Below are 22129 nucleotides of genomic sequence, written 5' to 3' on the forward strand. Positions count from 1 at the left end.
TTGAATATATTCAAGGCTGAATTAGACAGATTTTAGATCTACAAGGTTTATGGGGGGCCAGCAGGAATGTAGAGTTGAGGCCATGATCAGATCGGCCATGATCTTATTGAATGGTCAAATGGCCTACCCCTGCTCCTATTTCTTATGTTCTTATGTTCACAGTTAGTGTGGTCAGTACAGGAACTGATACAGTGGTCACTTACTATAGTCAATACAAGAACTAATATAGTGGTCACTATTACTATGGTCAGTAGAAGAGCTGATGCAGTGATCACTGTTACTATGGACAGTACAAGAACTGATGCAGTGGTCACTGTTACTATGGTCAGTACAGGAACTGATACAGTGGTCACTCGCTGTGTCCGGTACATGAACTGGTGCAGCGGACACACGCTGTGGCTGGTACAGGAACTGGTGCAGCGGTCACTTGCTGTGGCCGGTACAGGAACTGGTGCAGCGGTCACTCGCTGTGGCCGGTACAGGAACTGGTGCAGCGGTCACTCGCTGTGGCCGGTACAGGAACTGGTGCAGCGGTCACTCGCTGTGGCCGGTACAGGAACTGGTGCAGCGGTCACTCGCTGTGGCCGGTACAGGAACTGGTGCAGCGGTCACTCGCTGTGGCCGGTACAGGAACTGGTGCAGCGGACACTCACTGTGGCCGGTACAGGAACTGGTGCAGGGGTTACTGTTACTGGGACAGCTCAGGAACTGATACAGTGGTTACTGTCATTGTGGTCACTCCACGAAGTAATACAGCCATCACTGTTACTGTAGGCAGTGCAGGAACTAATGCAGTGGTCACTATCAACATGGTCAGCAGTGTCCAACATCGAATGATGATGTGAAGTTGGAATTTCAAAGACCACACTCAGCCCTTCCCCAGTACTGAGAAAGGTGCCCAAAAAGAAAACGCTGTGAGAGAGTGACAACAGGACACTTACTTCTGCAGATTATCTGGTGTGATGGTGTCTTCATCATATAGTCCCTCTGGGTCCATTAAAGTACCTGTCACACAGACACATTTCATGTATTAAAGGCTTCATAGCAAACACAAACCACTCAGTAAAGACAAGGCATCTCTCAGAGAGCTCAGTGACAAGGGATTAAACACTCTGAAACATGATGGATTCTGACAGATTGTAACAATAAACATGCCTCTGCTTTATTTAGACAAGGTCTTGTTCCTCAGTGATATTGAGGCTGAGACAGTTGAACATTCTTGGTTTTGACTGACAGGTCCTTCAATCTTTGAATTATACCCACCGATGCCCCTTTTGACCTATTGTTGCCCCACCTACTTTACAAGTGCTTGCTGAAGTTTGCTCCTTCTCATCATGTTAAAGCTCAGACTCTTCATCTAACTCAACACTCTGTTAAATCATATCACACACAAGGCATATCTCCCAAGCTTCATAAATACAACAGACTTCCCTCAGTCAGCAAGAGGGCAAACTGGGTCTAGCCCTTTAAAATGGGATGGCTTTGAGTAGTTGTCCCATGTGCACAGATTTAAATAGCCCACAACTTCTGCGGACACCTGCCAGGGACAGTGGTCGTGAGCAGCAGGCACAAACTGAAAGTGTGGCTTTTTTCCCCCTAATTTCCACAGTGAGGCCAGCACCCTTGTTTCTCATCATGATGTGGGTGACCCCAGGCCCACTACCGCACTGTCCCCATCATCTTCAGCCCACCACAACTCCGCTGCCATCCCCGCCCTCAGTGCAAGGCTGGACCTCCTCATTTTCAGCTTCACGGTGAGTCCAGTATTGCTGAGATAGAGTCATAGAGTTATACAGTACAGAAACAGGCCATTTGGCCCATCGTGTCCGTGCCGGCCATCAGGCACCCATCTATTCTAATCCCATTTTCCAGCATGTGACCCATAGCCTTATATGCTATGGCGTTTCAAGTGCTCATCTAAATACTTCTTAAATGTTGTGAGGGTTCCTGCCTCTACCACCCCTTCAGGCAGTGTGTTCCAGATTCCAAGCACCCTCTGGGTGAAAATTTTTTTCCTCAAATCCCCTCTAAACCTCCTGCCCCTTACCTTAAATCTATGCCCCCTGGTTATTGACACCTCCACTAAGGGAAAAAGTTTCTTCCTATCTACCCTATCTGTGCCCCTCATACTTTTGTATACCTCAATCATGTCCCCCTTCAGCCTTCTTTGCGCTAAGAAAAACAACACTAGCTTATCCAGTCTCTGTTCATAGCTGAAATGCTCCAGCCCAGGCAACATCCCGGTGAATCTCCTCTGCACCCTCTCCAGTGCAATCACATCCTTCCTATAGTGTGGCGACCAGAACTATACACAGTACTCCAGCTGTGGCCTAACTAGCGTTTTATACAGCTCCATCAGAACCTCCCTGCTCTTATATTCTATGATCGGCTAATAAAGGCAAGTATCCCATATGCCTTCCTAACCACCTTATCTACCTGTGCTGCTGCCTTCAATGATCTATAGACAAGTACACCAAGGTCCCTCTGACCCTCTGTACTTTCTAGGGGCCTACTATCCATTGTATATTCCCTTGCCTTGTTCGTCCTCCCAAAATGCATCACCTCAAATTTCTCAGGATTAAATTCCATTTGCCACTGCTCTGCCCATCTTACCAGCCCATCTATATCGTCCTGTAATTTAAGGCTTTCCTCCTCACTATTTACAACACCACCAATGTTCGTGTCATCTGCAAACTTACTGATCGTACCTCCTATATTCACGTCGAAATCATTAATGTACACTACAAACAGCAAGGGCCCCAGCACCGATCCCTGCGGTACACCACTGGTCACAGGCCTCAAATCGCAAAAACAACCCTCAACCATCACCCGCTGCCTCCTGCCACGAAGCCAATTTTGGCTCCAATTTGCCAAATTATCCTGAATCCCATGGGCTCTTACCTTTTTGACCAATCTCCCATGCGGGACCTTATCAACAGCATTACTGAAGTCCATGTAGACTACATCAACTGCTTTACTCTCATCTACACACCTAGTCATCGCCTCGAAAAATTCAATCAAATTTGTTAGACATGATCTCCGCCTGACAAAGCCATGCTGACTATCCTTGATTAATCCCTGCGTCTCTAAATGGAGATTAATCCTGTCCCTCAGAATTTTTTCCAATAGTTCCCCTACCACTGACGTTAGAGTCACTGGCTTGTAGTTACCTGGTTTATCCCTACTACCCTTCTTGAATAATGGTACCACATTTGCAGTTCTCCAGTCATCTGGCACCTCTCCTGTGGCCAGAGAGGATTTGAAAATTTGTGTCAGAGCCCCTACAATCTCTTCCCTTGCCTCACATAGCAGCCTGGGATACATCTCATCTGGGTCTAGGGATTTATCCACTTTTAAGGCCGCTAAATCCACTAATACCTCCTCCCTTTCAATGCTAATTTGTTCAAGTATATCACAATTCCCCTCCCTGATCTCTACACCTACATCGTCCTTCTCCATAGTGAACACAGATGAAAAGTAATTTAAAACCTCACCTACGCCCTCCGGCACCATTCATAGATTGCCACTTTGGTCCCTAATGGGCCCTACTCTTTCCCTGGTTATCCTCTTGCCCCTAATATACTTATAAAACGCCTTGGGATTTTCCTTTATCTTGCCCGCTAGTGTTTTTTCATGCCCCCTCTTCGCTCTCCTACTTACTTTTTTAAGTACCCCCTACACTTTCCATACTCCTCTAGGGCCTCCGCTGTTTTCAGCCATCTGAATCGGCCATAAGCCTTTTTTTTCCTTATCCAATCCTCTTTTTCCCTTGACATCCAGGGTTCCCTGGACTTGTTGGTCCTACCCTTCACCTTTACAGGAACATGTTGGTCCTGAACTCTCACTATTTCCTTTTTGAATGACTCCCACTGGTCTGATGTCGACCTTCCTACAAGTCATAGAGTCATAGAGTTATACAGCACAGTAACAAGCCCTTCGGCCCATCGTGTCTGTGCCGGCCATCAAGCTCCTAACTATTCTAATCCCATTTTCCAGCACTTGGCCCGGAGTCCTGTTTGCTATGGCGTTTCAAATGCTCATCTAAATACTTCTTAAATGTTGTGAGGGTTCCTGCCTCTACTATCCCTTCAGGCAGTGTGTTCCAGATTCCAACCATCCTCTGGCTGAAGGAATTTTTCCTCAAATCCCCTCTAAACCTCCTGCCCCTTACCTTAAATCTATGCCCCCGGTTATTGACCCCTAAGGAAAAATGTTTCTTCCTATCTAACCTATCAATGCCCCTCATAATTTTGTATATCTCAATCAGCCTTCTCTGCTCTAAGGAAAACAACCTTAGCCTTTTTAGTCTCTCTTCATAGCTGAAATGTTCCAGCCCAGGCAACATCCTGGTGAATCTCCTCTGCATCTTCTCCAGTACAATTACATCCTTCCTATAGTGTGGTGCCCAGACTATTGACAGTACTCCAGCTGTGGCCTAACTAACCTTTTATACAGCTCCATCATAATCTCCCTGTTCTTATATTCTATGCCTCGGCTAATAAAGGCAAGTATCCCATATGCCTTCCTAACCACCTTATCTATCCGTGCTGCTGCCTTCAGTGATCTATGGACAAGTACACCAAGGTCCCTCTGACCCTCTGTACTTCCTAGGGTCCTACCATCTATTGTATATTCACTTGCCTTGTTAGTCCTCCCAAAATTCATCACCTCACATTTCTCAGGATTAAATTCCATTTGCTACGGCTCCACCCATCTTACCAGCCCATCTATATCGTCCTGTAATCTAAGGCTTTCCTCCTCACTATTTACGACACCAACAATTTTCATGTCATCTGCGAACTTACTGATCATACCTCCCATATTCACGTCTAAATCATTAATGTACACTACAAACAGAAAGGGCCTCAGCACCGATCCCTGAGGTACACCACTGGTCACAGGCTTCCACTCACAAAAACAACCTTCGACCATCACCCTCTGCCTCCTGTCACTAAGCCAATTTTGGATCCAAATTGCCCTGGATCCCACGGGCTCTTATCTTAACCAATCTTCCATGCGGGACCTTATCAAAAGCCTTACAGAAGTCCATGTAGACTACATCAACTGCTTTACCCTCATCCACACATCTAGTCACCGCCTCGAAAAATTCACTCAAGTTAGTTCAACATGATCGCCCCCTGACAAAGCCATGCTGACTATCCCTGATTAATCCCTGCCTCTCCAAGTGGAGATTAATCCTGTCCCTCAGAATTTTTTCCAGTAGTTTCCCAACCACTGATGTTAGACTCACTGGCCTGTAATTACCTGGTTTATCCCTGCTACCTGTCTTAAATAATGGTACCACATTCGCTGTCCTCCAGTCCTTTGGTACCTCTCCTGTGGCCAGAGCGGATTTGAAAATATGTGTCAGAGCCCCTGCTATCTCCTCCCTTGCCTCACATAACAGCCTGGGATACATCTCATCTGGGCCCGGGGATTTATCCACGTTTAAACCTGCCAAAATAGCCAATACTTCCTCACTTTCAATGCTAATATGTTCAGTTATATCACAATCCCCCTCCCTGATTTCTACACCTACATCATCCTTCTCCAGTAGCTGCTCCCAGTTACTTTGGCCAGATCCTGTTTTATTATATTGAAATCTGACTTGCCCCAATTCAGTATCTTTATTTCCAGTCCATCTTTGTCCTTTTCCATTACTATCTTAAATCTTACAGAGTTATGGTCACGATCGCCGAAATGCTCCCCCCACTGACGCTTCTACCACTTGTCTGGCTTCATTCCTGAAAATTAGGTCTAGTACCGCCCCTTCTCTTGTAGGACTCTCTACGTGCTGGCTCAAAAAGCTCTCCTGTATGCACTTTAAGAATTCCGCCCCCTTTAAGCCTTTTGCACTAAGACTATCCCAGTTGATATTGGGGAAGTTGAAATCCCCTACTATTATTACCCTATTATTTTACACCTGTCTGAGATTTGCCTACATATCTGCTCCTCTATCTCTCCCTGACTGTTTGGAGGCTTGTGATACACTCCCAGTCCCCTTTTTATTTTTAAGTTCTACCCATATGGCCTCATTTGAGAAACCTTCAAAGATATCATCCCTCCTTACTGCAGTAATTGACTCCTTGATCAATAGTGCAATACCACCTCCTCTTTTACAACCCCCCACCCCTCCCGTCATGACTGAAGATTCTATACCCTGGAATATTGAGCTACCAGTCCTGCCCTTCCCTCAACTATGTCTCTGTGATAGCAATAATATCATATTCCCATGTGTTAATCAATGCCCTCAATTCATCTGCCTTACTTGTAAGACGCCTTGTGTTAAACCAGATGTAATCTAGCCTTGCATCATTCACTTGTGCTTTAACAGGTCTATATTTGCTCTGCCTTCCAGACTGACTCAGTTTCTCTTCTATATTTGACTGTGCATTTCCCCCTATTGTACTCCATTCTGTATCCCATCCTCCTGCCAAATTAGTTTAAACACCCCCATCCCCACCCCACCTCCAACAGCACTAGCAAACCTCCCTGCAAGGATGTTGGTCCTGTTCCGGTTCAGGTGCAACCTTTCTGACTTGTACAGGTCCCACCTTTGCCAGAAACAGACCCAGTGATCCAGGAAACTAAAGCCCTCCCTCTTGCACCATGTCTTCAGCCACGTGTTCATCTGCTCTATCCTCCTATTCCTATACTCACTAGCACGTGGCACCAGGAGTAATCCAGAGATTACAACCTTTGAGGTCCTGCTTTTTAATCTGCTACCTAGCTCCCTAAATTCTTGTTGCTTGACCTCATGCCTCTTGCTAGGTCACTTAAAAATTGATGGGGTTCTAGAGTTTAGTAGAGGGATGGTGTAATGCCTTCATTTTCTTAATAACATGTCTATTCTCTAATGAGCCACCATATAGACACACCAAGCAGAGGTAAGACACTTCCCCGAGAGCTGTACCACTCACCTTCACAACAACCATTATCTTATGCTTAACACCTATCATCCCTCACCCTCACTGTGAGCCCCCGTCCCTCACCCTCACTGTGAGCCTCTGTCCCTCACCCTCACTGTCAGCCCATGTCCCTCACCCTCACTGTCAGCCCATGTCCCTCACATCCTCACTGTGAGCCCCCTGTCCCTCAACCTCACCCTCACTGTGAGCCCATGTCCCTCACTCTCACAGTGAACCGTGTCCCTAATCCTCACTTTGAGCCCCCTGTCCCTCACCCTCACTGCCAGCCTCTGTCCCTCACCCTCACTGTGAGGCCCCTGCCCCTCACCCTCACTGTGAGGCCCCTGCCCCTCACCCTCACTGTGAGCTCCATGTCCCTCACCTTCATCCTCAATGTGGGACCCCTGTTCCTCACCCTCACAGTGACCCATGTCCCTCATCCTCACTGTGAGCCTCAGTTCCACACCCTCACCCTCACTGTGAGCCCATGTCATTCAGCCTCATCCTCACTGTGAGCCCCCGTCGCTCACCCTCACTGTGAGCCTCTGTCCCTCATCCTCACTGTGAGCCCATGTCCCTCATCTTCACCCTCACCGTCAGCCCATGTCCCTCACCCTCATCCTCACTGTGGGACCCCTGTTCCTCACCCTCACAGTGACCCATGTCCCTCATCCTCACTGAGCCTCAGTTCCACACCCTCACCCTCACTGTGAGCCCATGTCATTCAGCCTCATCCTCACTGAGCCCCCGTCGCTCACCCTCACTGTGAGCCTCTGTCCCTCATCCTCACTGTGAGCCCATGTCCCTCATCTTCACCCTCACCGTCAGCCCATGTCCCTCACCCTCATCCTCACTGTGAGCCTCTGTCCCTCACCCTCACTGTCAGCCCATGTCCCTCAGCCTCATCCTCACTGTGAGCCCCCGTCCCTCACCCTCACTGTCAGCCCATGTCCCTCACCCTCATCCTCACTGTGAGCCCATGTCCCTCAAACACAACCTCACTGTGAGCCCATGTCCCTCACACTCACAGTGAACCGTGTCCCTCATCCTCACTTTGTGCCCCCTGTGCGTCACCCTCACTGTCAGCCTCTGTCCCTCACCCTCACCCTCACTGTGAACCCCGTGTCCCTCACCCTCACTTTGAGCCCCATGTCCCTCACCCTCACCCTCACTGTGAGCCCCAAGTCCCTCACCCTCAGCCTCAACCTCACTGTTAGCCCCCTGTCCCTCACCCTCACCCTCAGCCTCAACCTCACTGTGAGCCCCTGTCCCTCACCCTCACTGGAGCCCCATGTCCCTCACCCTCACCCTCACTGTGAGCCTCTGTCCCTCACCCTCACTGTGAGCCCCATGTTCCTCACACTCATCCTCACTCTGAGCCCCGTGTCCCTCACCCTCGCAGTGACCCATGAGCCTCACCGTCACTGTGAGCCTCCGTCCCTCACCCTCAGCCTCACTGTGAGCCCCATGTCCCTCACCCTCATCCTCACTGTGAGCCCCCTGTCCCTCACCCTCACTGTGAGCCTCTGTCCCTCACCCTCATTGTGAGCCTCTGTCCCTCACACTGTGAGCCCTATTTCCCTCACCCTCATCCTCACTGAGCCCCGTGTCCCTCACCCTCATCCTCACTGTGAGCTCCCTGTCCCTCACCCTCACTGTGAGCCTCTGTCCCTCACCGTGAGCCTCTGTCCCTCACCCTCATTGTGAGCCTCTGTCCCTCACACTGTGAGCCCTATTTCCCTCACCCTCATCCTCACTGAGCCCTGTGTCCCTCACCCTCATCCTCACTGTGAGCCCCATGTCCCTCACCCTCATAGTGACCAATGACCCTCACCCTAACTGTGAGCCCTGTGTCTATAAGCCTCATCCTCACTGTGAGCCCATGTCCCTCAAACACAACCTCACAGTGACCCATGAGCCTCACCCTCACTGTGAGTCTGCGTCCCTCACCCTCAGCCTCGCTGTGAGCCCCATGTCCCTCACCCTCATCTTCACTGAGCTCCCTGTCTCTCACCCTCACTGTGAGCCCCATGTCCCTCACCCTCACCCTCACTGTGAGCCCCCTGTTCCTCACCCTCACAGTGACCCATGAGCCTCACCCTCACTGTGAGCCTCTGTCCCTCACCCTCACAGTGAACCGTGTCCCTCATCTTCACTTTGAGCCCCCTGTCCCTCATCCTCACAGTCAGCCTTTGTCCCTCACCCTCACTGTGAGCCCCATGTCCCTCACCCTCACAGTAACCCATGTCCCTCACCCTCACTGTGAGCCCCATGTCCCTCACCCTCACAGTGATCCATGAGCCTCACCCTCACTGTGCGCCTCTGTCCCTCACCCTCACTGTGAGCCCATGTCCCACCCTCATCCTCACTGTCAGCCCACTATCCCTCACCCTCACAGTGATCCATGAGCCTCACCCTTACTGTGAGCCCATGTCCCTCACCCTCATCCTCACTGTGAACCCCCTGTCCCTCACCCTCACTGTGAGCCCATGTCCCTCACCCTCATCCTCACTGTGAGCCCCATATCCCTCACCCTCACAGTGAACCGTGTCCCTCATCCTCACTTTGAGCCCCCTGTCTCTCACCCTCACTGTGCGCCTCTGTCCCTCACCCTTACTGTGAGCCCATGTCCCTCACCCTCATCCTTACTGTGAGCCCCCTGTCCCTCACCCTCACTGTGAGCCCATGTCCCTCACCCTCATCCTCACTGTGACTCCGTGTCCCTGACCCTCACAGTGAACCGTCCCTCATCCTCAATCTGAGCCTCAGTCCCTCACCCTCATCCTCACTGTGAGCCCTATGTCCCTCACCCTCACTGTGAGCCTCGGTCCCTCACCCTCACTGTGAGCTCCTTGACCCTTCCCCTCATCCTCACTGTGAGCCCCCTGTCCCTCACCCTCACTGTGAGCCTCGGTCCCTCACCCTCACTGTGAGCCCCATATCCCTCCCTCACTGTGAGCCCCATGTCCCTCATCCTCACTGTGAGCCCCCTGTCCCTCACCCTCACCCTCACTGTGAGCCCCATGTCCCTCACCCTCAGTTACCCATGACCCTCACCCAAATCTGAGCCCCCTGTCACACCCTCACCCTCAGCCTCACTGTAAGCCCCTGTCCCTCACCCTCACTGTGGGCATGCTTTCCCTCACCCTCATCCTCACTGTGAGCCCCCTGTCCCTCACCCTCGCCCTCACGGTGAGCCCATGTCCCTCAGCCTCATCCTCACAGTGAGCCCCTGTCCCTCACCCTTACTGTGCCTCTGTCCCTCACCCTCACGGTGAGCCCATGTCCCTCAACCTCACCCTCACTGTGAGCCCATGTCCCTCACACTCACAGTGAACTGTGTCCCTCATTCTCACTTTGAGCCCCCTGTCCCTCATCCTCACTGTGAGCCCCCTGTCCCTCACCCTCATCCTCACTGTGAGCCCCCTGTCCCTCACCCTCGCCCTCACGGTGAGCCCATGTCCCTCAGCCTCATCCTCACAGTGAGCCCCTGTCCCTCACCCTCATTGGGAGCCTCTGTCCCTCACCCTCACGGTGAGCCCATGTCCCTCACCCTCATCTTCAGCCCATGTCCCTCATCCTCACCCTCACAGTGACCCATGTCCTTCACCCTCATTGAGCCTCTGTCCCTCAACCTCACTGTGAGCCCATGTCCCTCACCCTCACACTCAATGTCAGCCCGTCCCTCAACCTCATCCTCACTGTGAGCCCATGACCCTCACCCTCACTGTGAGCCTCTGTTCCTCCCCCTCCCCCTCACTGTGAGCCCATGTCCCTCAGCCTCATCTTCACAGTGAGCCCCCGTCCCTCCCCCTCACAGTGAACCATGTCCCTCATCCTCACAGTGAGTCTCTGTCCCTCAGCCTCATCCTCACTGTGACCCCCTGTCCCTCACCCTCACAGTGAACCATGTCCCTCATCCTCACTGTGAGCCTCTGTCCCTCAGCCTCAGCCTCACTGTGACCCCCTGTCCCTCACCCTCACAGTGAACCATGTCCCTCATCCTCACTTTGAGCCCCCGGTCCCTCACCCTCACTGCCAGTCTCTGCCCCTCAACCTCACCCTCACCCTCACTGTGAGCCCCATGTCCCTCACCATCATCCTCACTGTGACCCCCTGTCCCTCACCCTCACAGTGAACCATGTCCCTCATCCTCACTGTGAGCCTCTGTCCCTCACCCTCACTGTCAGTCCATGCCCCTCACCCTCAGAGCCTCGGTCCTTCACACTCACTGTGAGCCCTGTGTCCCTCACCCTCATTGTGAGCCCCATATCCCTCACTCTCACCCTCAATGTGAGCCCCCTGTCCCTCACCCTCGCCGCGAGCCCCATGTCCCTCACCCTCATCCTCACTGTGAGCCTCTGTCCCTCACCCTCACCCTCACTGTGAGTCCATGTCCCTCACCCTCACTGTGAGCCCCCTGTCCCTCACCCTCACTGACCCTCGGTCCCTCACCCTCACTGTAAGCCCTGTGTCCCTCACCCTCATTCTCACTGTGAGCCGTATGTCCCTCACCCTCATTGTGAGCCCCATATCCATCACTCTCACCCTCAATGTGAGCCCCCTGTCCCTCACCCTCACTGCGAGCCCCATGTCCCTCACCCTCATCCTCACTGTGAGCCGCCTGTCCCTCACCCTCACAGTGAAACATGTCCCACACCCTCACTGTGAACCTCTGACCCTCACCCTCACTCTGAGCCCATGCCCCTCATCCTCATTGTGAGCCCCCTGTCACTCACCCTCATTGGGAGCCTCGGTCCCTCACCCTCACTGTGAGCCCCATATCCCTCACCCTCACCCTCACTGTGAGCCCCATGTCCCTCACACTCACAGTGAACCGTGTCCCTCATTCTCACTTTGAGCCCCCTTGTCCCTCATCCTCACTGTGAGCCCCCTGTCCCTCACCCTCATCCTCACTGTGAGCCCCCTGTCCCTCACCCTCAGCCTCATCCTCACTGTCAGCCCCCATCACTCACCCTCACTGTGAGCCTCAGTCCCTCACCCTCACTGTCAGCCCATGTCCCTCACCCTCATCCTCACTGTCAGCCCCCTGTTCCTCAACCTCACCCTCACTGTGAGCCCCCTGTCCGTCAACCTCACCCTCACTGTGAGCCCATGTCCCTCACCCTCACAGTGAACCGTGTCCCTCACCCTCATCCTCACTGTGGGTCCCCTGTCCCTCACCCACACTGTGGGCCTCTGTCCCTCACCCTCACTGTGAGCCCACATCCCTCACCCTCTTCCTCACTGTGAGCCCATATCCCTCAGTCTCATCCTCACTGTGAGCCCCCTGTCCCTCACCCTCACTGTGAGCCTCTGTCCCTCACCCTCACTGTGAGCCTCTGTCCCTCATCCTCACTGTGAGCCCCCGTCCCTCACCCTCACTGTGAGTCTCTGTTACACACCCTCATTGTCAGCCCATGTCCCTCATCCTCACTGTGAGACCCCTGTCCCTCAACCTCACCCTCACTGTGAGCCCATGTCCCTCACCCTCACTTTGAGCCCCCTGTCCCTCACCCTCATCCTCACTGTGAGCCCCAAGACCCTCACCCTCATCCTCACTGTGAGCCTCTGTTCCTCCCATTCCCCCTCACTGTGAGCCCCCGTCCCTCACCCTCACTGTGAGCCCATGTCCCTCACCCTCATCTTCAGCCCATGTCCCTCATCCTCACCCTCACAGTGACCCATGTCCTTCACCCTCACTGAGCCTCTGTCCCTCATCCTCACTGTGAGCCCATGACCCTCACCCTCACTGTGAGCCTCTGTTCCTCCCCCTCCCCCTCACTGTGAGCCCCCGTCCCTCACCCTCACTGTGAGCCCATGTCCCTCACCCTCATCTTCAGCCCATGTCCCTCATCCTCACCCTCACAGTGACCCATGTCCTTCACCCTCACTGAGCCTCTGTCCCTCATCCTCACTGTGAGCCCATGACCCTCACCCTCACTGTGAGCCTCTGTATCTCCCCCTCACCCTCACTGTGAGCCTCTGTCCCTCACCCTCACTGTGAGCCCATGTCCCTCAGCCTCATCTTCACAGTGAGCCCCCGTCCCTCACCCTCACAGTGAACCATGTCCCTCATCCTCACAGTGAGTCTCTGTCCCTCAGCCTCATCCTCACTGTGACCCCCTGTCCCTCACCCTCACAGTGAACCATGTCCCTCATCCTCACAGTGAGCCCCCGTCCCTCACCCTCACTGTGAGCCTCCGTCCCTCACCCTCACTGTGAGCCTCCGTCCCTCACCCTCAGCCTCACTGTGACCCCCTGTCCCTCACCCTCACAGTGAACCATGTCCCTCATCCTCACAGTGAGCCCCCGTCCCTCACCCTCACTTTGAGCCCCCGGTCCCTCAGCCTCATCCGCACTGTGAGCCCCATGTCCCTCACCCTCACTGTGAGCCTCTATCCGTCACCCTCACTGTGAGCCTCTGTCCCTCACCCTCACTGTGAGCCCATGTCCCTCAGCCTCATCCTCAATGTAAGCCCCATGTCCCTCACCCTCACTGTGAGCCTCTGTCCCTCACCCTCACTGTGAGCCTCTGTCCCTCACCCTCACTGTGAGCCCCCGTCCCTCACCCTCATCTTTACTGTGAGCCCCCATCCCTCACCCTCACTGTGAGTCTCTGTCACTCACCTTCACTGTCAGCCCATGTCCCTCATCCTCACTGTGAGGCCCCTGTCCCTCAACCTCAGCCTCACTGTGAGCCCATGTCCCTCATCCTCACTGTGAGCACAAGCCCCTCAACCTCACCCTCACTGTGAGCCCATGTCCCTCACACTCACAGTGAACCGTGTCCCTCATCCTCACTTTAAGCCCCCTGTCCCTCACCCTCACTGTCAGCCTCTGTCCCTCACCCTCACCCTCACTGTGAGCCCGTCCCTCAACCTCATCCTCACTGAGCCCATGCCCCTCACACCCTCACTGTCAGCCCGTCCCTCAACCTCATCCTCACCCTCACTGTGAGCTCATGTCCCTCATGCTCATCCTCACAGTGAGCCCCCGTCCCTCACCCTCACTGTGAGCCTCTGTCCCTCACCCTCACTGTGAGCCCCCTGTCCCTCACCCTCACTGAGCCCCCTGTCCCTCACCCTCACAGTGACCCATGAGCCTCATCCTCACTGTAAGCCTGTCTCTCACCCTCACTGTGAGCCCATGTCCCTCACCCTCTTCCTCTGTGAACCCCCAGTCCCTCACCCTCACTGTGAGCCCCCTGTCCCTCACCCTCACCCTCACTGAGCCCCCTGTCCCTCACCCTCACAGTGACCCATGAGCCTCATCCTCACTGTGAGCCTCGGTCTCTCACCCTCACCCTCACTGTGAGCCCATGTTCCTCACCCTCACCCTCACTGTGAGCCCCCAGTCCCTCACCCTCACAGTGAACCATGTCCCTCATCCTCACTTTGAGCCCCCTGTCCCTCACACTCAGTCAGCCTCTGCCGCTCACCCTCACCGAGTCCCCTGCCCCTCACCCTCACTGTCAGCCCATGTCCCTCACCCTCTTCCTCACTGTGAGCCTCTGTCCCTCACCCTCATTGTGAGCCTCAGTCCCTCACCCTCACTGTGAGCCCCATGTCCCTCACCCTCTTCCTCTGTGAACCCCCAGTCCCTCATCCTCACAGTGAGCCCCCGTCCCTCACCCTCACTTTGAGCCCCCGGTCCCTCACCCTCACTGTCAGTCTCTGCCCCTCAACCTCACCCTCACCCTCACTGTGAGCCCCATGTCCCTCACTATCATCCTCACTGTGACCCCCTGTCCCTCACCCTCACAGTGAACCATGTCCCTCATCCTCACTGTGAGCCTCTGTCCCTCACCCTCTGTCAGTCCATGCCCCTCACCCTCACTGTAGGCCCCCTGCCCCTCACCCTCAGAGCCTCGGTCCTTCACACTCACTGTGAGCCCTGCGTCCCTCACCCTCATTGTGAGCCCCATATCCCTCACTCTCACCCTCAATGTGAGCCCCCTGTCCCTCACCCTCGCCGCGAGCCCCATGTCCTCACCCTCACCCTCACTGTGAGTCCATGTCCCTCACCCTCACTGTGAGCCCCCTGTCCCTCACCCTCACTGACCCTCGGTCCCTCACCCTCACTGTGAGCCCTGTGTCCCTCACCCTCATCCTCACTGTGAGCCGTATGTCCCTCACCCTCATTGTGAGCCCCATATCCATCACTCTCACCCTCAATGTGAGCCCCCTGTCCCTCACCCTCACTGCTAGCCCCATGTCCCTCACCCTCATCCTCACTGTGAGCCGCCTGTCCCTCACCCTCACAGTGAAACATGTCCCTCACCCTCACTGTGAGCCTCTGACCCTCACCCTCACTCTGAGCCCATGCCCCTCATCCTCATTGTGAGCCCCCTGTCACTCACCCTCATTGGGAGCCGGTCCCTCACCCTCACTGTGAGCCCCATATCCCTCACCCTCACCCTCACTGTGAGCCCCATGTCCCTCACCCTCAGTGACCCATGACCCTCACCCTAAATGTGAGCCCCCTGTCACTAACCCTCACCCTAAGCCTCACTGAGCCCCCTGTACCTCACCCTCGCCCTCACTGGAGCCCCAAGTCCCGCACCCACACAGTGACCCATGACCCTCAACATCATCCTCACTGTGAGCCCATGTCCCTCAGCCTCATCCGCACTGTGAGCCCCATGTCCCTCACCCTCACTGTGAGCCTCTATCCGTCACCCTCACTGTGAGCCTCTGTCCCTCACCCTCACTGTGAGCCCATGTCCCTCAGCCTCATCCGCACTGTAAGCCCCATGTCCCTCACCCTCACTGTGAGCCTCTGTCCCTCACCCTCACTGTGAGCCTCTGTCCGTCACCCTCACTGTGAGCCCCCGTCCCTCACCCTCATCTTTACTGTGAGCCCCCATCCCTCACCCTCACTGTGAGTCTCTGTCACTCACCTTCACTGTCAGCCCATGTCCCTCATCCTCACTGTGAGCCCCCTGTCCCTCAACCTCAGCCTCACTGTGAGCCCATGTCCCTCATCCTCACTGTGAGCACAAGCCCCTCAACCTCACCCTCACTGTGAGCCCATGTCCCTCACACTCACAGTGAACCGTGTCCCTCATCCTCACTTTAAGCCCCCTGTCCCTCACCCTCACTGTCAGCCTCTGTCCCTCACCCTCACTGTGAGCCCGTCCCTCAACCTCATCCTCATTGAGCCCATGCCCCTCACCCTCACCCTCACTGTCAGCCCGTCCCTCAACCTCATCCTCACCCTCACTGTGAGCTCATGTCCCTCAGCCTCATCCTCACAGTGAGCCCCCGTCCCTCACCCTCACTGTGAGCCTCTGTCCCTCACCCTCACTGTGAGCCTCTGTCCCTCACCCTCACTGTGAGCCCCCTGTCCCTCACCCTCACTGAGCCCCCTGTCCCTCACCCTCACAGTGACCCATGAGCCTCATCCTCACTGTAAGCCTCTGTCTCTCACCCTCACCCTCACTGTGAGCCCCATGTCCCTCACCCTCATCCTCACTGTGAGCCTCTGTCCCTCACCCTCACCCTCACTGTGAGTCCATGTCCCTCACCCTCACTGTGAGCCCCCTGTCCCTCACCCTCACTGACCCTCGGTCCCTCACCCTCACTGTGAGCCCTGTGTCCCTCACCCTCATTCTCACTGTGAGCCGTATGTCCCTCACCCTCATTGTGAGCCCCATATCCATCACTCTCACCCTCAATGTGAGCCCCCTGTCCCTCACCCTCACTGCGAGCCCCATGTCCCTCACCCTCATCCTCACTGTGAGCCGCCTGTCCCTCACCCTCACAGTGAAACATGTCCCTCACCCTCACTGTGAGCCTCTGACCCTCACCCTCACTCTGAGCCCATGCCCCTCATCCTCATTGTGAGCCCCCTGTCACTCACCCTCATTGGGAGCCTCGGTCCCTCACCCTCACTGTGAGCCCCATATCCCTCACCCTCACCCTCACTGTGAGCCCCATGTCCCTCACACTCACAGTGAACCGTGTCCCTCATTGTCACTTTGAGCCCCCTTGTCCCTCATCCTCACTGTGAGCCCCCTGTCCCTCACCCTCATCCTCACTGTGAGCCCCCTGTCCCTCACCCTCAGCCTCATCCTCACTGTCAGCCCCCATCACTCACCCTCACTGTGAGCCTCAGTCCCTCACCCTCACTGTCAGCCCATGTCCCTCACCCTCATCCTCACTGTCAGCCCCCTGTTCCTCAACCTCACCCTCACTGTGAGCCCCCTGTCCGTCAACCTCACCCTCACTGTGAGCCCATGTCCCTCACCCTCACAGTGAACCATGTCCCTCATCCTCACAGTGAGCCCCCGTCCCTCACCCTCACTGTGAGCCTCCGTCCCTCACCCTCACTGTGAGGCTCCGTCCCTCAGCCTCAGCCTCACTGTGACCCCCTGTCCCTCACCCTCACAGTGAACCATGTCCCTCATCCTCACAGTGAGCCCCCGTCCCTCACCCTCACTTTGAGCCCCCGGTCCCTCAGCCTCATCCGCACTGTGAGCCCCATGTCCCTCACCCTCACTGTGAGCCTCTATCCGTCACCCTCACTGTGAGCCTCTGTCCCTCACCCTCACTGTGAGCCCATGTCCCTCAGCCTCATCCTCAATGTAAGCCCCATGTCCCTCACCCTCACTGTGAGCCTCTGTCCCTCACCCTCACTGTGAGCCTCTGTCCCTCACCCTCACTGTGAGCCCCCGTCCCTCACCCTCATCTTTACTGTGAGCCCCCATCCCTCACCCTCACTGTGAGTCTCTGTCACTCACCTTCACTGTCAGCCCATGTCCCTCAGCCTCACTGTGAGGCCCCTGTCCCTCAACCTCAGCCTCACTGTGAGCCCATGTCCCTCATCCTCACTGTGAGCACAAGCCCCTCAACCTCACCCTCACTGTGAGCCCATGTCCCTCACACTCACAGTGAACCGTGTCCCTCATCCTCACTTTAAGCCCCCTGTCCCTCACCCTCACTGTCAGCCTCTGTCCCTCACCCTCACCCTCACTATGAGCCCGTCCCTCAACCTCATCCTCACTGAGCCCATGCCCCTCACACCCTCACTGTCAGCCCGTCCCTCAACCTCATCTTCACCCTCACTGTGAGCTCATGTCCCTCATGCTCATCCTCACAGTGAGCCCCCGTCCCTCACCCTCACTGTGAGCCTCTGTCCCTCACCCTCACTGTGAGCCCCCTGTCCCTCACCCTCACTGAGCCCCCTGTCCCTCACCCTCACAGTGACCCATGAGCCTCATCCTCACTGTAAGCCTCTGTCTCTCACCCTCACCCTCACTGTGAGCCCATGTCCCTCACCCTCTTCCTCTGTGAACCCCCAGTCCCTCACCCTCACTGTGAGCCCCCTGTCCCTCACCCTCACCCTCACTGAGCCCCCTGTCCCTCACCCTCACAGTGACCCATGAGCCTCATCCTCACTGTGAGCCTCGGTCTCTCACCCTCACCCTCACTGTGAGCCCATGTTCCTCACCCTCACCCTCACTGTGAGCCCCCAGTCCCTCACCCTCACAGTGAACCATGTCCCTCATCCTCACTTTGAGCCCCCTGTCCCTCACACTCAGTCAGCCTCTGCCGCTCACCCTCACCGAGTCCCCTGCCCCTCACCCTCACTGTCAGCCCATGTCCCTCACCCTCTTCCTCACTGTGAGCCTCTGTCCCTCACCCTCATTGTGAGCCTCAGTCCCTCACCCTCACTGTGAGCCCCATGTCCCTCACCCTCTTCCTCTGTGAACCCCCAGTCCCTCATCCTCACAGTGAGCCCCCGTCCCTCACCCTCACTTTGAGCCCCCGGTCCCTCACCCTCACTGTCAGTCTCTGCCCCTCAACCTCACCCTCACCCTCACTGTGAGCCCCATGTCCCTCACTATCATCCTCACTGTGACCCCCTGTCCCTCACCCTCACAGTGAACCATGTCCCTCATCCTCACTGTGAGCCTCTGTCCCTCACCCTCTGTCAGTCCATGCCCCTCACCCCTCACTGTAGGCCCCCTGCCCCTCACCCTCAGAGCCTCGGTCCTTCACACTCTGTGAGCCCTGCGTCCCTCACCCTCATTGTGAGCCCCATATCCCTCACTCTCACCCTCAATGTGAGCCCCCTGTCCCTCACCCTCGCCGCGAGCCCCATGTCCTCACCCTCACCCTCACTGTGAGTCCATGTCCCTCACCCTCACTGTGAGCCCCCTGTCCCTCACCCTCACTGACCCTCGGTCCCTCACCCTCACTGTGAGCCCTGTGTCCCTCACCCTCATCCTCACTGTGAGCCGTATGTCCCTCACCCTCATTGTGAGCCCCATATCCATCACTCTCACCCTCAATGTGAGCCCCCTGTCCCTCACCCTCACTGCTAGCCCCATGTCCCTCACCCTCATCCTCACTGTGAGCCGCCTGTCCCTCACCCTCACAGTGAAACATGTCCCTCACCCTCACTGTGAGCCTCTGACCCTCACCCTCACTCTGAGCCCATGCCCCTCATCCTCATTGTGAGCCCCCTGTCACTCACCCTCATTGGGAGCCGGTCCCTCACCCTCACTGTGAGCCCCATATCCCTCACCCTCACCCTCACTGTGAGCCCCATGTCCCTCACCCTCACCCTAAGCCTCACTGAGCCCCCTGTACCTCACCCTCGCCCTCACTGGAGCCCCAAGTCCCGCACCCACACAGTGACCCATGACCCTCAACATCATCCTCACTGTGAGCCCATGTCCCTCAGCCTCATCCGCACTGTGAGCCCCATGTCCCTCACCCTCACTGTGAGCCTCTATCCGTCACCCTCACTGTGAGCCTCTGTCCCTCACCCTCACTGTGAGCCCATGTCCCTCAGCCTCATCCTCAATGTAAGCCCCATGTCCCTCACCCTCACTGTGAGCCTCTGTCCGTCACCCTCACTGTGAGCCCCCGTCCCTCACCCTCATCTTTACTGTGAGCCCCCATCCCTCACCCTCACTGTGAGTCTCTGTCACTCACCTTCACTGTCAGCCCATGTCCCTCATCCTCACTGTGAGCCCCCTGTCCCTCAACCTCAGCCTCACTGTGAGCCCATGTCCCTCATCCTCACTGTGAGCACAAGCCCCTCAACCTCACCCTCACTGTGAGCCCATGTCCCTCACACTCACAGTGAACCGTGTCCCTCATCCTCACTTTAAGCCCCCTGTCCCTCACCCTCACTGTCAGCCTCTGTCCCTCACCCTCACCCTCACTGTGAGCCCGTCCCTCAACCTCATCCTCACTGAGCCCATGCCCCTCACCCTCACCCTCACTGTCAGCCCGTCCAACCTCATCCTCACCCTCACTGTGAGCTCATGTCCCTCAGCCTCATCCTCACAGTGAGCCCCCGTCCCTCACCCTCACTGTGAGCCTCTGTCCCTCACCCTCACTGTGAGCCTCTGTCCCTCACCCTCACTGTGAGCCCCCTGTCCCTCACCCTCACTGAGCCCCCTGTCCCTCACCCTCACAGTGACCCATGAGCCTCATCCTCACTGTAAGCCTCTGTCTCTCACCCTCACCCTCACTGTGAGCCCATGTCCCTCACCCTCTTCCTCTGTGAACCCCCAGTCCCTCACCCTCACTGTGAGCCCCATGTCCCTCACCCTCATCCTCACTGTGAGCCTCTGTCCCTCACCCTCACCCTCACTGTGAGTCCATGTCCCTCACCCTCACTGTGAGCCCCCTGTCCCTCACCCTCACTGACCCTCGGTCCCTCACCCTCACTGTGAGCCCTGTGTCCCTCACCCTCATTCTCACTGTGAGCCGTATGTCCCTCACCCTCATTGTGAGCCCCATATCCATCACTCTCACCCTCAATGTGAGCCCCCTGTCCCTCACCCTCACTGCGAGCCCCATGTCCCTCACCCTCATCCTCACAGTGAGCCGCCTGTCCCTCACCCTCACAGTGAAACATGTCCCTCACCCTCACTGTGAGCCTCTCACCCTCACTCTGAGCCCATGCCCCTCATCCTCATTGTGAGCCCCCTGTCACTCACCCTCATTGGGAGCCTCGGTCCCTCACCCTCACTGTGAGCCCCATATCCCTCACCCTCACCCTCACTGTGAGCCCCATGTCCCTCACACTCACAGTGAACCGTGTCCCTCATTCTCACTTTGAGCCCCCTTGTCCCTCATCCTCACTGTGAGCCCCCTGTCCCTCACCCTCATCCTCACTGTGAGCCCCCTGTCCCTCACCCTCAGCCTCATCCTCACTGTCAGCCCCCATCACTCACCCTCACTGTGAGCCTCAGTCCCTCACCCTCACTGTCAGCCCATGTCCCTCACCCTCATCCTCACTGTCAGCCCCCTGTTCCTCAACCTCACCCTCACTGTGAGCCCCCTGTCCGTCAACCTCACCCTCACTGTGAGCCCATGTCCCTCACCCTCACAGTGAACCGTGTCCCTCACCCTCATCCTCACTGTGGGTCCCCTGTCCCTCACCCACACTGTGGGCCTCTGTCCCTCACCCTCACTGTGAGCCCACATCCCTCACCCTCTTCCTCACTGTGAGCCCATATCCCTCAGTCTCACCCTCACTGTGAGCCTCTGTCCCTCAGCTTCAGCCTCACTGTGACCCCCTGTCCCTCACCCTCACAGTGAACCATGTCCCTCATCCTCACTTTGAGCCCCCGGTCCCTCACCCTCACTGTCAGTCTCTGCCCCTCACCCTCACCCTCACTGTGAGCCCCATGTCCCTCACTATCATCCTCACTGTGACCCCCGTCCCTCACCCTCACAGTGAACCATGTCCCTCATCCTCACAGTGAGTCTCTGTCCCTCAGCCTCATCCTCACTGTGACCCCCTGTCCCTCATCCTCACAGTGAACCATGACCCTCACCCGAATTGTGAGTTCTGTGTCCCTCACCCTCACTGTGAGCCTCCTGTCCCTCACCACCCTCACTGTGAGCCCCGTGTCCCTCACCCTCACAGTGACCCATGAGCCTCATCCTCACTGTGAGTCTGTCCCTCACCCTCACAGTGAACCGTGTCCCTCATCTTCACTGTAAGCCCCATGTCCCTAACCCTCAGCACACTGTGAGCCCATATCCCTCACCCTCACTGAGCCCCATGTCCCTCACCCTCATCCTCACTGTGAGCCCCGTGTCCCTCACCCTCACAGTGACCCATGAGCCTCACCCTCACTGTGAGCCTCTGTCCCTCACCCTCACCCTGAGCCCATGTCCCTCACCCTCATCCTCATGTTGAGCCCCCTGTCCCTCACCCTCACTGTGAGCCTCTGTCCCTCACCCTCA

The 22129-nt window shown here is 56.1% G+C and overlaps 1 protein-coding gene across 2 annotated transcripts in view; it reads right to left on the minus strand.

Annotated features, from left to right (window-relative positions):
- smpd3 (sphingomyelin phosphodiesterase 3) overlaps nucleotides 1-22129 on the minus strand; it is a 365842-nt gene that overhangs the window by 10624 nt on the left and 333089 nt on the right. For both annotated transcript variants that reach the window (XM_068049661.1, XM_068049662.1), the window contains one exon: nucleotides 942-1005. In XM_068049661.1, coding sequence (XP_067905762.1) covers nucleotides 942-1005 — 64 coding nt within the window. The remainder of the gene's footprint in view (nucleotides 1-941; nucleotides 1006-22129) is intronic.

Source organism: Heterodontus francisci, chromosome 17 (genome assembly GCF_036365525.1).
Source record: "Heterodontus francisci isolate sHetFra1 chromosome 17, sHetFra1.hap1, whole genome shotgun sequence".
Classification (NCBI taxonomy): Eukaryota; Metazoa; Chordata; class Chondrichthyes; order Heterodontiformes; family Heterodontidae; genus Heterodontus; species Heterodontus francisci.